The sequence below is a fragment of the Stegodyphus dumicola genome, chromosome 6, assembly GCF_044657685.1.
Source record: "Stegodyphus dumicola isolate Sdum_Otavi_A_Nest chromosome 6, ASM4465768v1".
Classification (NCBI taxonomy): Eukaryota; Metazoa; Arthropoda; class Arachnida; order Araneae; family Eresidae; genus Stegodyphus; species Stegodyphus dumicola.
The window spans coordinates 182,374,416-182,392,012 of record NC_140773.1 but is presented as its reverse complement, the minus strand read 5'-3'; the positions used below and the strand labels follow the sequence as shown (position 1 = coordinate 182,392,012).

At 31.1% G+C, this 17,597-nt stretch overlaps 1 protein-coding gene across 1 annotated transcript in view; it reads right to left on the bottom strand.

Moving 5' to 3' along the window:
* The window catches only part of Ntan1 (N-terminal amidohydrolase 1), a 41,312-nt gene extending 24,341 nt beyond the window's left edge, over nucleotides 1-16,971 (bottom strand). The window contains exons 1-5 of the mRNA XM_035362867.2: nucleotides 16,787-16,971; nucleotides 11,102-11,186; nucleotides 10,917-11,019; nucleotides 10,752-10,817; nucleotides 1,493-1,601 (exon numbers count right to left, since the gene is read on the bottom strand). Of these exons, the coding sequence (XP_035218758.1) occupies nucleotides 1,493-1,601; nucleotides 10,752-10,817; nucleotides 10,917-11,019; nucleotides 11,102-11,185 (362 nt within the window). The 5' untranslated portion in view covers nucleotide 11,186; nucleotides 16,787-16,971. The remainder of the gene's footprint in view (nucleotides 1-1,492; nucleotides 1,602-10,751; nucleotides 10,818-10,916; nucleotides 11,020-11,101; nucleotides 11,187-16,786) is intronic.
* Between the last annotated feature and the right edge of the window lie 626 nt (nucleotides 16,972-17,597).

The window sequence follows — 17,597 nt, the reverse complement described above, 5'->3', positions numbered from 1 at the left end:
TTTCTCAGGAGTTATTAGTTCAGAGCTGAATTCAGAGTATTGGGATATCTCTATGTTAGCTTCACTCTTTACTGCATTGTGTTTAATGTTCATAATAGTTCAAAGTGTTAACAACTGATTGCACTCGTGATACTGCAAACAGCTGTATCACTGAGTGCAATCAGTAGTTAACAAGTATTTTTGTGGAAAGTTCCAGAACTGTGAAGTGTTACTTTTGATAAAATAAATTTTATCAAGCTATCATCAATTCTGTGTGCATTCAATCTATTACAAACAAGTATACGTGCAACAATTTTTGGTATCAGAAGTAGGGCTGAATGCTGGTGACAAAAGCGACGGAAGAGCTGAATTCAGAGATTGGTCACCTGCTGTATTCCACGAAAAGATGGAAGGGACATTCAACTTTGTTAAAGAACAGAATAAAGCAGACCAACAATATGTTGCAGAATAGATGACAGAGCACCAAGAAAAAAATGAAACAAGTCCAGAGGAAACAAAAACACATATGCCATCACAAAAAAAAAAAAAAAAAATCAAGCTACAAATGGTAGAACAGACGCAACTGAAGATAAGAGAAATTCAAGAAAGTGTTCTGCTATCAAATAACAAATCGAAGAAAGAATTTCTGCTATCCAACAACAAATTGATGACAAAATTTCTGCTGCTGTCGCCAAGGGAGTTCACAGTTAAAGAAATCCATAATGACAGCTGGTCACAATTCTAATGCCTTTAAATGTGAACATATGTCATTCTGACCCTCTCTCAAGTTATCTACATATGATGAAAAGATGTCTTGGCAAGTCTACACGAAGCGGATACACTTCAAACTCTTCACAAAAGCCACAGACTAGATTCCGAACTTCTGCTCAGCGCACTGGTGAGAAGTGTTTAAAAGACTAGAACAAGCTCCAATTAAAATCTTACCAACAGAAGCCCATGAAAACACTTAGCAGCTCACCACAGATGTTGAAAGGCTGTCTTATCCTGACTTTTCAAACTGCCCTTGAAAACTTTTAAATTATTAGTATGAATATACTTTCAGTTTACCAAATGTAACAAAATTATAAATTAAAGAACATTACATACTAGTCAACCACAAAAGGATACCACTGAATGGTATTAAACAGGTGACAAAAATAAACCTCTTATTATCTTATTTTTTTTTAACATAAGCTTGATTTTCTAGCACTATAAATTCCATACAAATCCCAAATTTTAAAATTAAACATCTCAGTCATTTTTTTAATACCAGAAGCAAACTTTGGTGCTTTAGAATAAATATAAACTTCTACTAAATATAGGGTTTGGAAAACTGTACAAAGAGGTAGATTTTTATAATTTTCTTAATTTAAAAATTACAAAATATGAATATTTTGAGTCATTTAAAACATTTCTGTAACTGGAAGTGTATGTCGGCAACTAACAATTGTCAACATAAATGCTACTTCAGAATTTTCAGAACATGTATATAAACAAGATTTTAGTTACCTACCTTCCCTCAGGAACATTCATGGAAAGATCTTGCACATGTCTTACCATATTCATAACACCCTGTTCCAACCCTGAACCATCAAAATGGCCCAAACAAGATATTCCAGAGCCTGAAATACAATAAACATGCAATTTCGTGACTTTTAAGCTCAAAATCAAAAGAAATGAACAAGCTTCAGCATTTATACATAAATATAAATTTACACAGATAAGTTGGTCAGTTTTCAAAATAATAAACTGAAGCCATTCAGACAATTTTCTATTACATCCAAATAATTTCTTATACCCAAATATAGCAATGCTACTAAATATTAAAGACTATAATATAATTAAACTTTGCTTACTTAAATAATAATAATAATGCATTATTCACTTCAAACATACACATGTTGGTGCTTGACAGTTATTTGAAATCAGAAGCTTAGGCAGTCTCTAATAAAAATTTATTGGTGATATGGGATCTGGTTACTTTAATTGCTGCAGACATATCTATGTCAGTATACTGACTGAAAATAAATACAGTGCAAATAACATGACACTAGCTAGAATTTTACATTCTGTACAATCAATCTGCACTTTTCAATGTTGCACTTTCACTATGTTGTCTTTAGTAATGCATAGCTATCAACCTATGAAAATACGAACTTCAAATATGAAAAACCAGGAGATTCTTAATTTACAGGAGATTCTTAATTAACACGAAAAGCTTTTGGATTTGGGCCCTACACAGCGATACCATTTAAAAAAAAAATAAAAAAAATTGGCTTAAATTTACTTTACATGATTAAAATTATTCAGTCTTTACCATATAATTCAGATATAATATTTAAATTTATATTCATAGGTTAATCTCATTTTGCAAAATGAAATTAAATTGAGTGTTAACTAATTAAACCTATTAGTGGCACAACCTTTTAGAAATGCTTATGAAGAGCTACATTTAAACAGCATTTGCAGTACCTGCTGCTTATTAAAATCACTTCCACTCCACACATACTTGAGTTTTTTAAGCAGCCGAGTTTAATGTATGGTGATTTGAATACTGCAAATCGTTATATCAGGTTTAAACTTTTTAAGTAAAGTAACTAATCCAATAATCAATTCTAAAACAGAAATTAACAATTAAAGCTAAAATTGAACTCTTAATGCAATTTTAAAATTCATTGTTTAATTTTGTTTATAAAATATTTTTATAATTACAATCTTGATGCACTTACATCCCTCACAAACAACTATTCTACTCCAGTTTATTTCATGTCACTCAATAACAGTTTTTCAACTGTATTCTCAATTTTGAAAAAATGTTGATAGCTTTCTGATCAACACTTTTCAGTTCAAGAGTTCTTTTTAGATTATGCTGTGTTTTTCTAGATTCGTTTGACGCTGATACATCTTCATTATTTTTCTGTACTACTTTTGCTGTCAGTTTCTGCAGTTGTTTTAATACTTTCATAATCAGTTTTTACTCTAGTTCTCACAATACTGTTGTAAACTGACACATAATCTAGAAATGAGTCTTTATAACTTATCTCAACTAATGTCTGAAACATTAGCTATAGTTTGCAATTCCTTTGAAGCTTCTGATACTTAAAACATTTTAAAAATACAGCCTATGCAAATTTTAAAAGATTTATCCTCTGCAATGACTGTAATATGCATGGCTTCTATCAGAGATGTCGACTTACTTATCTACTTCGAAGTGCTTGCATTTTCACAAAATTCTGTTCATTAGTTTCTGCAGTTACATTTGAAAGCTTTAATAATGCCCTGGTCTAAAGGTTGAATGTTAGAAGCTGTATTTGCAAGAAGATACACTAATGTTGAATAAACTACAGAAGCAGACACTTTGGGTGAACTACGAAAAGCTTGGTATTGTCTGTTATTGCGTAACAGCAGCACCACCTAGTTAGAGTTTGAAGTCAGTGTGAACAATGAGCTATGCTGCCGGTGTGACATGTGTTTTCTTCTCTTTAGTGCTAAAGTGAAAATAAATTGTGTACAGTCCACTAAGTGTGGTGAAAATTAATCCTTAATTAATTAACATTTGTGGTCCATGCGACCAGGAACAGTGACTCGGCAATGTATGCATATCTGGGATTTATTCAAATAAACTTCCATTTTTGTTTTTGCTCAATGTGGTGACTTCAAAAACAAGAAATGTATTGGATTAATAATCAGCGTAATGAAGTAGTAGGTACATAAGTTTTTTCTGACCATTTACTCCCATAAAATAATATTCGTCATTATTTTTATTAAGTAAGTCTTAATTTATGCTAAGTCTTAATTGTGTAATGTTTTGTAATTTTGTTCTGTTTTTAACATGTTTAAAAACACTGGAAAAATTTATTTGCAGCTTGCTGGATAATAATAGACAAAATGATGATTACAGATCTCATTAATATTATAAAGAGTAGTAATAAATTTAAAGAAGCTCCTGAATGCATTTCTAATCTCATAGAGGGTATAAATCGAGAACCGGAAAATAGAATTAGAGACATTCGAGAAAAATAAACAATTAGAATTGCAATTAGAGAGAGCAAAAGCTGAATTAGAATTGTCATGCATGCAAACAGTTTAAAATTCTAATGAAGAATTAGAAAATAAACTTGAAAAATACAATTCTCTATATTCGCTAATAAAAAGTATAAAAACCTTAATGAAGCGAATTCCGAAGTCACCCAGAAGGGTGGGGTTATTTTTTGCTTCTTTAGAAAGATCCTTTGTAACATAAAACATACCTGATAAATATTGAGCAGAAATTCTCTTAAATTTACTAGGTGAAAAAGCTTCAAACATAATTTCTTATATAAGTGATGATGAGTTCTGTGATTATAATAAAGTAAAGAAAACAGTATTTAGGGAATTTGAACCAACCCCTTAGTTATGTTTGGAGCAATTCAGAAAAACAACTAGACAAGCAAATGAAACTCATGTTCAATTTGCATCACGATTGACAATGAGCTTTGATTATTATTTAAAATTAAGACAAGTATCAGATTTTGAAAAGTTAACACAATTAATTGTGTCAAATTATTTCAAACGTTAGACAAGGAAACATCATCTCATATTAGTGTTAGATAATCTAGTAGCTGGTTCGATCACATTATCTTGGGTAAAGAAGCAGATTTATTTTTTGCATAGCAGGGAAAATCCTCAATTGATGTATATAATCATAAATTCTCTAATATGAAAAATGCATCTAGAAGATTTCTAGCAGATAGTAAGCGTTTAAAGTGTATTTTATGTTCCGAAAATCATCCTTTACATAAATGGGGGGGGGGAGAATATATCATTGCCTGTTTCTGAAAGAGTTGAAGTAATTAAGAAAAATAATCATTGTTTTAATTTTTTGCAAAAACATCTGCTTAATAACCGTAAATCACAATTTTCTTGCTCTTTATGCAAATGGCCTGGGAAAAACAGCAGTCATCATTTTTCTTTATACTACCTCAGAAATTCAAATACATTACAAAATGAAAATGTAATAAATAACGCCTGGTGATCGAGAGTCTCATCCCCTCTCCCCAAGAATAAATTAATCTTCTCTTTCACTGTTGGTGCCAGTGTTTAAAGCTAATTTTTCAACTTTGGCCCAAGTAGTCAAATCAAGTCCATTCTTTCATTGAGGGTAATGAATGAGAAAAAAACTATTTTGCTTAGTACTGTAAATTGTTTATTAAAGAATGAAGGAGGAAATAAATATAGCTAAGCTTTATATTAGATCAAGGTGCAATGAATAATTACATAATCTCTGATTGTGCAAACTGCATTAATTTTAAAAGAAAGCCAATTTAACAGTTCGTGATATCAGAGGTACATCCACAACAATTAAGTTTTTTGCTAATGCAACAATTTCTAATTTTGAGGGAGATTTTGAAAAAGGGTCAGCTTTTTTAATAGTATCTAAAATTACAGCTTTTATGCTATCTGAAGTGTTAAAGGTTAATGTTCCAGAGATAAATTACATAAAACTTGCAGATGAAAATTGTATTATGCCAGTAATTTGATTTATTATTTATTTAATAATAGTAATTTGATTTTTCAAAATAGTTTTTGCATCCATAGCTAAAGGAAGTGTTCCCACTGAAAATTAGGGAAGGGTAAATTGCGGTTTTGTTGAAGATAATGCTGGTCTAAACAAAACTTTAGAGAAATTTTGGGAAATTGAAAACGTGCAGATTGAAGTACCAAGAAATAACAAAATAATAATTTTCAAAAAACACTTTGAGGAATATGTCAAAAAGAGATGAAATGAGAAATTATATAGTAAAAATGCCCTTAAAAGTTCCCAGGTGTTTAGGGAAATTTAAAGATTTTGTTCATGATTACATTTGTTCACATTCCGTAAATGAGCTTTACAGAAATTATGATTGTACATTTGTGTATTTTGTATTTAAAGCTGTGCATGTAGAAATTGTGTCCGATTTACCTGAAGCATTCATAGCTACGTTAAAAAGGTTTATGGCTAGAAGAGGTAAAAGCGTTAAACTTTTTTCAGATAATGTCAAGAATTTTATCGAAGCCAATAGAGAAATTAAAAATCTTCATGATTAATAAGAAAGCCAGATAACCAATTAGTTTGATATTTAGCAACAGAGGACATCAACTGGAAATTTATTCCCCAAAGATGCTCTAATTTCAGGGGCCTTTGGGAGGCTGCTATTAAGTCATTAAAATATTTAAAAAGATTAATTTAGAAGTCAAACAACAAAAATCAGCGTTATATTTTCAAATTTTCACAGGACTAGTTTCGATGGTTTTACGAAATCATCATCCTCAGCTGCAAAAGCGCAAATGAACGAGATAAGATATAATGATTAGATAAGATAAGAAAGCCTGGACAGGAGACAAGCTACTGGCACCATCTGTTGATGAAACCAGAACTAAAACATAATGTTTTCATAACAGCAGCACCACCTAGTTAGAGTTTGAAGTCAGTGTGAACAATAAGCTAAACCGGTGTGACATGTGTTTTCTTCTCTTTAGTGCTAAAGTGAAAATAAATTGTGTACAATCCACTATGTGTGGTGAAAATTATTCCTTAATTAACAGGTATGAAGTTGGATATTTTGGCAGTGAAGAATCAGTCTTTTGCTAATCTGAGTTTTATAAGTGGCAGAGATGAGTTTAATAAACACCGGTTTTTCTAATGATTAGTATGCATTTGTTTTGAATTCCTAGAAATCTGAATGTAATATGTGGTTGAGTTTATTAACCGGTAAGTTTAATAAGCTGCAGGTACTGAAATTGGAAAATGAAACTTAAATTGCATGCTAAATTTGCATAATTAACTATTTTAATCTCTGTCTTCACAAACTTTTATTCATCAAAATATATTTAGACCATCAAAGGAAATAAGACAAAATATTTTAAATAAAGAGTAATATTTACCAAATGACGAAAAAAAAAAAAAACTCACTACCAGATAAAGGCAGTCATCCCACTCAAGGGATTAGATATTACCTGCATTTTCAAATGAAGTTCTACAAATATCTACAATTCATTAAGCCAACATAGATCAAATAAAATGTAACGTGAAAATAATGCTGAAAGTTAGTAGGGGTGAAGGAATGGAATTAGACCAATTGAAGCTTCATTTACTTTTAGAAAAGGCTAAAAATTAAAAAACTAAGATTCAGATGATGTAACCAAAAAACTGGAAGCGCTGGCAGCTGTTTAATTGAATTGTATGGGAAGAGGAACTAAATTATGTGGAAATGGGACCATTCTTGACATTTCGGCAATACTCAATAACTTACACAAAGCTGATTGCTTTTATTTTACAATTTGGGTTCATTATTATTATGGCAAAGTAGTCAGAGTTTTACTTTGTATTCATATTACATACAGAAAAAAAAAAATCTGAAGTGGACATCACATGATGTTCTCGCACTGCTTCATGTAAAATTCACTTCCTTGAATTTCATTAAAAATATATTTCTTATTCAATCAACTCAGATCTCCCTTTGCAATAAGGTAAAAATACATAAAACTTGATATTAAAAAAAACTGTAAAAATACAGAAAAACTTAAAACACCAAAAAACACGTTTATGCTAGTAAAATTGGGGTTTCTATGCAAATTCAGCCAGCAGGCAGGAAGACAAAATTTTGGTGCCCAAAACTGAAAGTTAACTTCAGGTCACTCTGGAAAAAAGACACCAAAGCTGGTGCACCGACTTAATTTATTACTCTACTAAGAGATTCAAATATACACAAATGATGGCCTCATTTGGCTTACTACTACTTTTAAGTTGTTGATAATCCTACAAATATTGTATATAAATTAACTAAAGGTATAAAACTTAAGAACATAAGAACAACGTAATTCAATCACTCTTAAAGCAAAAAATGCATAATTTACCAAAATATACAAATAAAATACTGAGCTCACTGAGCCGAATAACAGTGTGGTTATACAGAAATATTTATATATATTTGGTGTTGTCGATTACAACAAAAAAGGGATAGACACAACTACATGTTACAGCAGTCTCATAAAAAAAATTTTCAACGTTCTATGGCTACTCTTTTTTGATTATGCAAGATATATGTCAGTGAAAATCTCTTCTGAATCCATTTTTTAATTTGTTTTAGAACAAACAAACAAAAAAAAAAGGCTTTTATTCTGTTCGTAAATACAGATGTCACGGAAAAACATCGTTCAAAGGGATTCGAGAGCAATCAAAATGGATATTTTCATTAAAATAAAATTCAAAATTGTTCACTTTTTATACTTCATACAAGGAAGTATAATCCATTAAAACCCCTGTACGACCAACCTGTTTGCCACTAAATCAACCCAGACTGAACTACACCCAAAAGTCGTTAATTCGGACACCCATAATCCGGAATGATCTATAATCCGGACCTCAAAGCTACAAACTTTCCGTGCATGCGTCGCATAGGCGTTTACGAATGCGCGCAAGATCTTTACGGCTGCAAATATGCATGTGCACATGCGCATAATACGTTTACGCATGCGCGTTTAATGTATAATGGATGGTATAAGCTAAGCTAAAATTATCTAACTCAGTTAATGTTGCAGATTGTGTTGTTCTTTAATCTTCGAATTGGATCCGGCTTATTATTTTTTGCAGACTGTTAGAGCAATTTTATAAAAGTAAGCTTGAACTTTCGATTATGTCAAATAGAATTTCCGATATATATTTACTAATATGTAAAGGATCTACAAAGCGAAAGTATGTTTCGAAGTCCATTAAACAAAAAGTGGTATTGCTGCAAAAAATGGATAAAGGCCCTTTGTTTCTCTAACCATTCAAAATCTGTTTATCAATTTCACGCTGCTCTGCGGCAGGGGGGGAAACGCCGCTGCGCGCAATGAATCAGAAGTTTATCTGTCAGCACTATCCTTATCTTCAGGGCAGATGTTTTTATTTTATTTGGCTTATAATTCCTTACTAAATGTAGTATTTCATTTCGATGTACTCCGTCTTTGATATGATTTAAATTAAATTCCTCGTTATTATAATGTGCTTCCGATAGTGAAGAAAGTGACACAGAGGTTATTGAAAACGAAAAAATTTCTATTGACAAATTAGTCGGTATTCTCAACACAGCAATTATAGGACTTGAACAGCAGAACTTTGTAACCGAAGAAGAAATTATTTCTGTTTATAGAATTAAAGAGAAATTATTATCACATAAAACGAAGCAACTTAAACAACTTACATTGAAAGAAATGTTTAATAAAGTAAACAAATAAATAGTAAGCTTTTTTTTTTTTGTAAATTTTGATACCCTTTAGATAATTGTTCTTTATTTCATAAATTATGGTTTCATATTTTTAATTTTATAATTTCTGCATGCCATTTTACCAGATTTAAACTGATGATCTATAATCTGGAAAAATCGATAATCCGGAAACGCCAAAGTCCCGATGAGTCCGGATTAACGACTTTTGACTGTAGCAGTATTCAATAGTTTTGCCACAGGGTCACTAGTAAGCTTACGTAATTGTAAAAATCTCAGAAATCTACCAAAAAAAAAGTTAAAAGATCACACATGGAAGCTAATACAAGATAGAAGGCCCATTTTAAGCTTAACAGTATACCAATAGTTAAAACAGAGCCAGATTAAGACTTTTAGAGGCTGTAAGTACCTAAGAGGTTTTGGTGCTCGTACATACATTAGCGCCTATTTTTTTCACATTTCTTCTCTCTCGGTTTTAGTTTAGATGCATTACACATTCCATAGTAAAACAGGGAATGGGAAATTTTTATGATGGCTGCTTTCTTTTAGGCTTTAAGCACCTTTCTGTGGTACACCTTTTCCTTGATGCCCTAAGCATGTGCTTACTTTATTTAATGGCTAATTCAGATCTGGGTTAAAGACATGGTTGCAACATAAAGATAGATATTATCAGCATGTTATTGTCCTTTTGTTGTTTACCAATGCTCTTGTATTTGAATAAGATACAAATAAAAAAAATATTTTTAGCACTACTGAAAGAAGAGACATTTAATTACATTTTAGTTTTCAATTCTATATTTGTTAATTTCAAAATAATTATGAAAACCTGAAATTTACCACGGTAAGAAAAGAAGCTAAAGTTTTTTCCGAGAAAATAATTCTTCCATATTTTAGTATTTTACATTATTTTGTTAATGCAATGGTACAGTGTGTATGCAACAAACTGAACTCTTTGAGGGATAGAAAAATGATTTATAGGAAGACAGATCCCTTTGGTTACCAGACCATGATTTATTTGCTTATGGACTAAGGAAATAACAAACAAAAAATTTTGCTAGTACTAGACATATTATTTGATCACACAAATGTGGACTGTAAAAGGAATTATGCAATAATGCACTAAATAATTGAATAAATAAGCAATATGTATTCAATTACAATAAGTTCAGGATTTATTGCTAATGTTAATGAAACTAATTCCCTCAAAGAAAAAATAACCATGCAGTATTTTACCATAGCAATTATGGTTTGATATTCAGACAAGTATAGGATTCTGGTACAGTAATATAATAAAGCCCAAGTAAATGAAGGATGAACAGTATTTTCACACTGTTTGCAAACTTGTATATGAATCTAAAATGTATGAACTTTGAACACTGCAATTTTTAACACTATACAATTAATACCTATTTCTTAATTTCGTTTCCCTTTTTTCATTTACAATAAATCATTATGCAATCTTTTTTTTTTCATAAATGCTCACATATTTTATGCATATTTTAAAAAATGAATTTAAAAAAAGGTCTTTAAAAAATCTAATTTACAAACCAGTATGCCGCAAGACAACCATGCTGCAAGTTGTTGCGTCATCTGTACCTACAACACTGATGTGTTCTGTAAATAAAATAAATAAATAATAAAATATATAATAGCATTTGTTTAAATTCAAAATCATTCAAATTTACATTAAAAAAGAGAGAAAGAGAAACATACTATCATGAGGTGAAGTAACTGCATATTCCCTTTGATGCACATATAAAAGGCCAACAGGACCAATTACTTTAGGAACTTGAGCTATAAGTGCAGCAGCAACATCCTGAAAAAATTTTAATTCAGTCATTTAAGCTAAACAAATGTTTGATCAACAATAAGAAAAACTCAGATTTTATCATACAAACCTTTAAATGTGGATAAGTCTCAAAGAGCGTTCTAGTATCAGGTGGTAGCTCTTCCAGAAGTATGCCATTTATTATCAGAGGCATTCTAAAAAAAATGAAAGAATTTTTATAGTAGAATTTCACACATTACTAACCACAAAAAAAAAAAAAAAAAAAAAAAAAAAAAGTTGAATAACAATTCCAAATATTATCATTAAAATGATAATATCACAAATCATCTCATCACAAACATAACTTCTTTCTCAAACTTTTTTTGATTTTTATGAATGTTTTATTAAAATTGATAATAGCAGTAAATTCGATTTTGTTTTATTTAATTATGGCAAAGCACTATTAGCAATAAATAAATAGTGTAATATAAGGTAGGATTCAAAAGTTCCCAGACCGAATCTATAACACAAAAAATATTATGAATTAAATTGCAGAAACATATCCTCCTTCAAAATAAGACCCTTGTTCAATAACACACTTTTGCCAGTGCCTGTAAAGTTCAATGAAGCATATCTGGAATCCATTTTTGGCCATGTTCTTTAATTCAGCCTGCGATGCACATTTAACTTCATCTGAATATTGAAATCGATGACCTTGCAAGTGTCTTGCCAATTCAGGAAATAGGAAGAAATTGCAGGTTGTAAGATCAGGTGAGTACGAAGGATGAGTCAAAACAGTTGTTTACATTTTCACAAGAAAGTCATTGAAGACTACGGATCAGTGAGCAGAAGCGTTATCATGCAACAGCACCCATGACTGCTCAGCCCACATTTTTGGTCTCTTCCCCCGAATCGATTCATGCAAATGACACAGGATTTTGATGTAAAGTTCTTTGTTCACAGTGCATAGTTCAGGGATAAATTCTAGATGCACAATGCCCTGGATATCGAAGAGTACCTCTAACATGACCTTTCCTTTAGAGCGATCTTGGCGGAATTTCTGCTTCCATGAAGATTGTGGTGATTTGCACGTTGCTGATGCTCTCTTGGTTTGCAGGTAGTACAAAAAACACCATTTCTCGTCTCAAACAATTCTGCCAAGTAGGGAAGGATTTTTGTCAACAGCCGAGATTAAGTCTCCCACCATTTCCATTTGAATTCCCATTTGATCTATATTTAAAATGCAGGGAACGATGTATTGACACATCCTATGCATGTTAAGATCCTTAGTCAGTATCTGCTGACATGTGGCCTCTGATATCCCTACTGATTTTGTTATTTGGCAAATTTTTTGCTGCCTCCGCAGACACCTTTTTGATATTTTCATCAGTGCACAAAGTCACAGGACGGCCACAGCGTTTGTCATTTTCGGCACTTTCCCTGCCTTCTCTGAAACGATGATGCCACTCAAGAGCTTGCGTTCTCGATAACGTTTCACTTCCAAACACATACTTTAAGCTTTCGAAAGTCTCCACAGCACTCTTTCCCAAGCAAAGACAAAATTTGCTATTGATTCTCTGCTCAACTGACACCATTTCTTTCTATTGCCAGTTACTAAATGCACCTGCCTACAAAAAACACTGTTGCCGCGAGCTTTCGACTATGTGATTTGGAACAAAGCACTTTTAGAGAAAGGGGGAACATAGTAACACAAAAATGTTCTCATAGTCGCACTATTGCAAAAAATTTTTACAGTACAGACTCAGTCCGAGAACTTTTGAATCTTACAACGTAAAAGAGTATTTAAAAGCACACATTAAAAATTTTAAAAAATAAAACAAATAAATAAAAAAAACGATAAATTTTCTTATTTTCTCATCTGTTTTACTTATCCTAATTATTCACGTATTAAGATGACCTCAGGTAACACTTTCATTTAGCAATGGACCTTACTAGCACATACCTTCGGTTAAAGTATATTTAAGGGTGTCCCTTGGATTATCCCGAAGTGGTTGTTTCGTTAATGGTAGTTGAATGCTATGGAACCTCTATTATCACATGATTGGTTACATAACTGCAGTGAATTTGACTGATGGGAAAAAATTTCTTGTATGCCAGTTAGGAAGTACATCGCGTATTGTGTACTGTGCATCATAAATAAATATTCAGCTACATATACAGTCAAAAGTCGTTAATCCGGACACGTCAGGACTTCGGCGATTCCGGATTATCGATATTTCCGGATTATAGATCATCAATTTAAATCTGGTAAGATGGCATGCAGAAATTATAAAATTAAAAATATGAAACCATAATTTATGAAATAAAGAACAATTATGATCTAAAGGGTATCAAAATTTCTAAAAAAAAGGCTTAATATTTATTTGTTTACTTTATTAAACATTTCCTTCAATGTAAGTTGTTTAAGTTGCTTCGTTTTATGTGATAATATTTTCTCTTTAATTCTATAAACAGACATAATTTCTTATTCAGTTACAAAGTTCTGCTGTTCAAGTCCTATAATTGCTGTGTTGAGAATACCGACTAATTTGTCAATAGAAATTTTTTCGTTTTCAATAACCTCTATGTCACTTTCTTCACTATCAGAAGCAAATTATAACGACGAGGAATTTGATTTAAATCCTATCAAAGACAGAGTACATCGAGATGAAATACTACATTTAGTAAGGAATTATAATCCAAATAAAATAAAAACATCTGCCCTGAAGATAAGGATAGTGCTGACAGATCAACTTCCAATTCATTGCGCGCCGCCCCCTTCCCGCCGTAGAGCAGCTTGAAATTGATAAACAGATTTCGGAATGGTTAGATAAACAAAGGATTATGCCTTTATCCATTTTTTGCAGCAATTCCACTTTTTGTTTAATGGACTTCAAAACATATTTTCGCTTTGTAGATCCTTTACATATTAGTAAATATATATCAGAAATTCTATTTGACATAATCGAAAGTTCAAGCTTACTGTTATAAAATTGCTCTAACAGTCTGAAAAAAATAATAAGCCAGATCCAATTCGAAGATCAAGGAACAACGCAATCTGCAACATTAACTGAATTAGATAATTTTAGCTTAGCTTATACCGTCCGTTATGCATTAAACGCGCATGCATAAACGTATTATGCGCATGCGCACACGCATATTCGCAGCCGTAAAGGTCTTACGCACATGCGGAAACGCCTATGTGCATGCGTCAATGTGACGCATGCGCAGAAAGTTTGTAGCTTTGAGGTCCAGATTATGGGTGTCCAAATTAACGACTTTTGACTGTATATATATTAGAAGTTAATAAATCATGAACCCTTTAATTTTTAGCTAAAAAAATATCTGTCATTTTAAAAATCTGAAACTTGGATACTTGAATACAACCACAACCGTGAAATTAATGCCAAGAAACAGTGATAACTTGCAAATAAATATTGTATTATTTTTTATATAAATTGCAATTGCCTTATTGTATTATTTTTTATATATTTACCATTAGTAGTTTTCTGACAAGACATTGGAATTTATTACGCGATGAAATGAAAAGAATCTTCCTCCCCCTTTGACACAGTACATACATTCTACATTATATGAATCCGTGTTGTACGAGTCACTTAGATACATACACTATACACGAGTCATTCAAAGCACCCAAAGCAGTTAGCTGTTTAAAATAACTTTTTTTAGTAATCAAGTTTAAGACATTGCATGCCAACAATTTTAATGGCTATTAATAACAAACTTTTTTTCACAAGAAATGTACAAACATTTATCAATACATATTTTCCACCTTTTCTTTTATGGACTTAATCGTTTTGGCAAATAAGCAGCTCATATAAAGTTTACTTATGCATAAACATACATTTATACAGACAGATACTACATAACAAAGATGTAAAATAAATATTTATTATGTAAGAGTTAAAATATTTTTCAACTCTTTCCAAAACACACTGATATTTCCCCCCTCATTTTGCATTAAATAAAACATCTATTTTTTTTTTTTTTTTTTTTTTTTTAACTTTTATTCACTGTTAAAACTATCCATAATTAGGTTCCAATGGCATCCGCTTTTTAATATTGGTTGGGCTGACTTGTTTCCTCTCTATTATTTTCCTTGTTTAAAACGGTATCTTCTTGTGCTTTCAACAATTTATTACTGTTACTTTGCACATCTTCTTTACTACAAAATATGTGATTTTCACTAGATTTTAATCTATCCAAAATTTTAATTTTCTCTCAGAGAGATATAAATTTTCTGCTCTTCTTAGAGTTCTTCTCTGTGGCACATGTTTGTCAAACTAACAAGGAATTTTATTTTTTCATACGTCACTTTGGTAAATCTTTGCTCCTCTCTCTCTTTCTAAGACAATTTTCTGTGTTCTCTTTTTTTTTTCATATTCAATGTAAAAATAAAATTTTCACTCTGTCTTCATGAGCCAGTCTCCAAGGTAATGTGCTTCTCAAGATAACTGCATTTCAATAACCAGCAAATGGTTATACTAATTACTGGAGCTAAAATTTTATAAAATTGCAACACCTGTCTCATTCTTTTACCATGTTATATAAACAAGTTCACATTTTACTGCCTGATATACAAATCTATCTTATATTAACTCATGTTACTGAGGGGTCAACTGAATATGTTCTGAATTATACATCACCAAAGAAAAAATTTTTAGGAAATACAACTCTGAAAATGACAGCCCAGAATTGATTTGAAGGATGTTTGGTTACATTCACAAGATTTACAGAATTTATTTACTTTGGTGCATGAAATTAGAATCAAACTAATTTTATTAAGAGGAACTGAATATCGTAGTTTAAAATGTTGCAGATTAAAATTATTATATTTAAGAATTCTGCATTACCATCTCCATTGTCATTAATTAACACATAGTGTCAAAACTTTCCTTTAACAACAAGAATTATATTTACTAATTAGCATTCACTCACATTACGAAAAAGATACACTAAATTTTAATTCCTAATGGACACAAAAATATTTGCTATATATAAAATACATTAATTATTAAATACTTTCGTTACAAACAATGTTAGTTACAAACAAAACTGCCAATTTCCGTTCAGTTTTTCACATATATGCTTTGAATAATTTCATAAACAGATTTCAGTCACTGAGACAGCAATACAGCATCTCTTTCATACCCTACCATTCATTTAACGATACAAGAGCTATTTCTTTAAACTGGTTTGTAATGCTAAGCAAAAATCTGTATTCATATACGGTAACTGAATAAACTATTACGTATAGCAGCTAAACTGCTTATCTGCTCTGCATGAAACTGCAAAGATCATTCCTATTTTAATAAGCTAAACCGCCTATAAAGCCATTAACATTTTTAATTCACTGCAATTAAGTATAAAAAACGTACGCAGTTTATTGACAATAAATGCATTTTGTAAAAATAAGTCTTAAAATAATTACTGATAGCCATTAAAATTAACAATCTTCAACAAAATAAAACTTGTTCCTAGCTTATATTATTAACCCACAGCGTACAATATTTAAAATGATTTTTTAATTCTTAATTTGTAGGATATTTCATTTTTTAATTGGATACCACAGAAATTAATTAATTAATTTTTTCCGATCATCAAAAACATCTAAAATAACTAATCAACAGAAAATAAATACATAAAATCTCAGAGAAGAATATTTATACACAATATGCAAAATTTATATTACAAAACTTTCAAAAAATTTAACTGAAGGGGGGGGAAACTAGAGTTATGTGGCGCTTGATGTCAAAGCCACTGTCCACAAAATGAAACTTATTAGCATACTTACTTGTAATTAGCATGACTTTATTTCCAAAACATATATTTTATTCTTATAAAAAATACTTTTAGAAAAATAATACAAGTAAGGGATAAATGACAGATTTCTACAATCTGACAGCAATATTTCCCATAATGTGCCAAAGTTTACATATGTCAGACATATTTCATAGCTCCGCACAAAAACAACAATAATTAACATGCAAATTCGAAAAACAGTTCAGCCTATCTATGAAAGAATGGGAAAATCACAAAATATTTTCTTATTGCAGAAATTTTTTTAATTATTTATTCAGCTTTCCTAATCACAATTTAAATTAAATATTTTTTCTTTTTTATCTCGTGTTCTGTTGCCAAAGGTAAACAGAAAGATATCTTAAAATAACACATAGAGGTTTAACCTCTATTAAAATACACACGAAAGAAAATAAATAGAATGCCCATTAGCGTTGCCTAGAAAGCTTTTAACCAGGAGGAAGAGCAGCCGGGCATTCTGAATTTGAAATTAGTTGAAATTCATCTTTAGAAGACAAAAAGCTTACCTAAAATGAGACAAGTTATTTAAATCAAGAATTATTTCGGGTCCGCGGTGTCGCTTCGGTCACAACGATTTATTGGGTCATCATCAAGTTTTTGATTAAGTTTGATTAGTTTAGCAAAAGAGGAGCGGAAACATTAAGCCACCATGAAATCCAAGGAACAATGGCCGATTTTCTGTTTGTGAGATACGATATGAATAAATATTACTCTTATTCGAGTAAGAAAAGTGTTATTATCATATTCCTACACACTAGACACTTCACTGGTTTACCCATACGAGA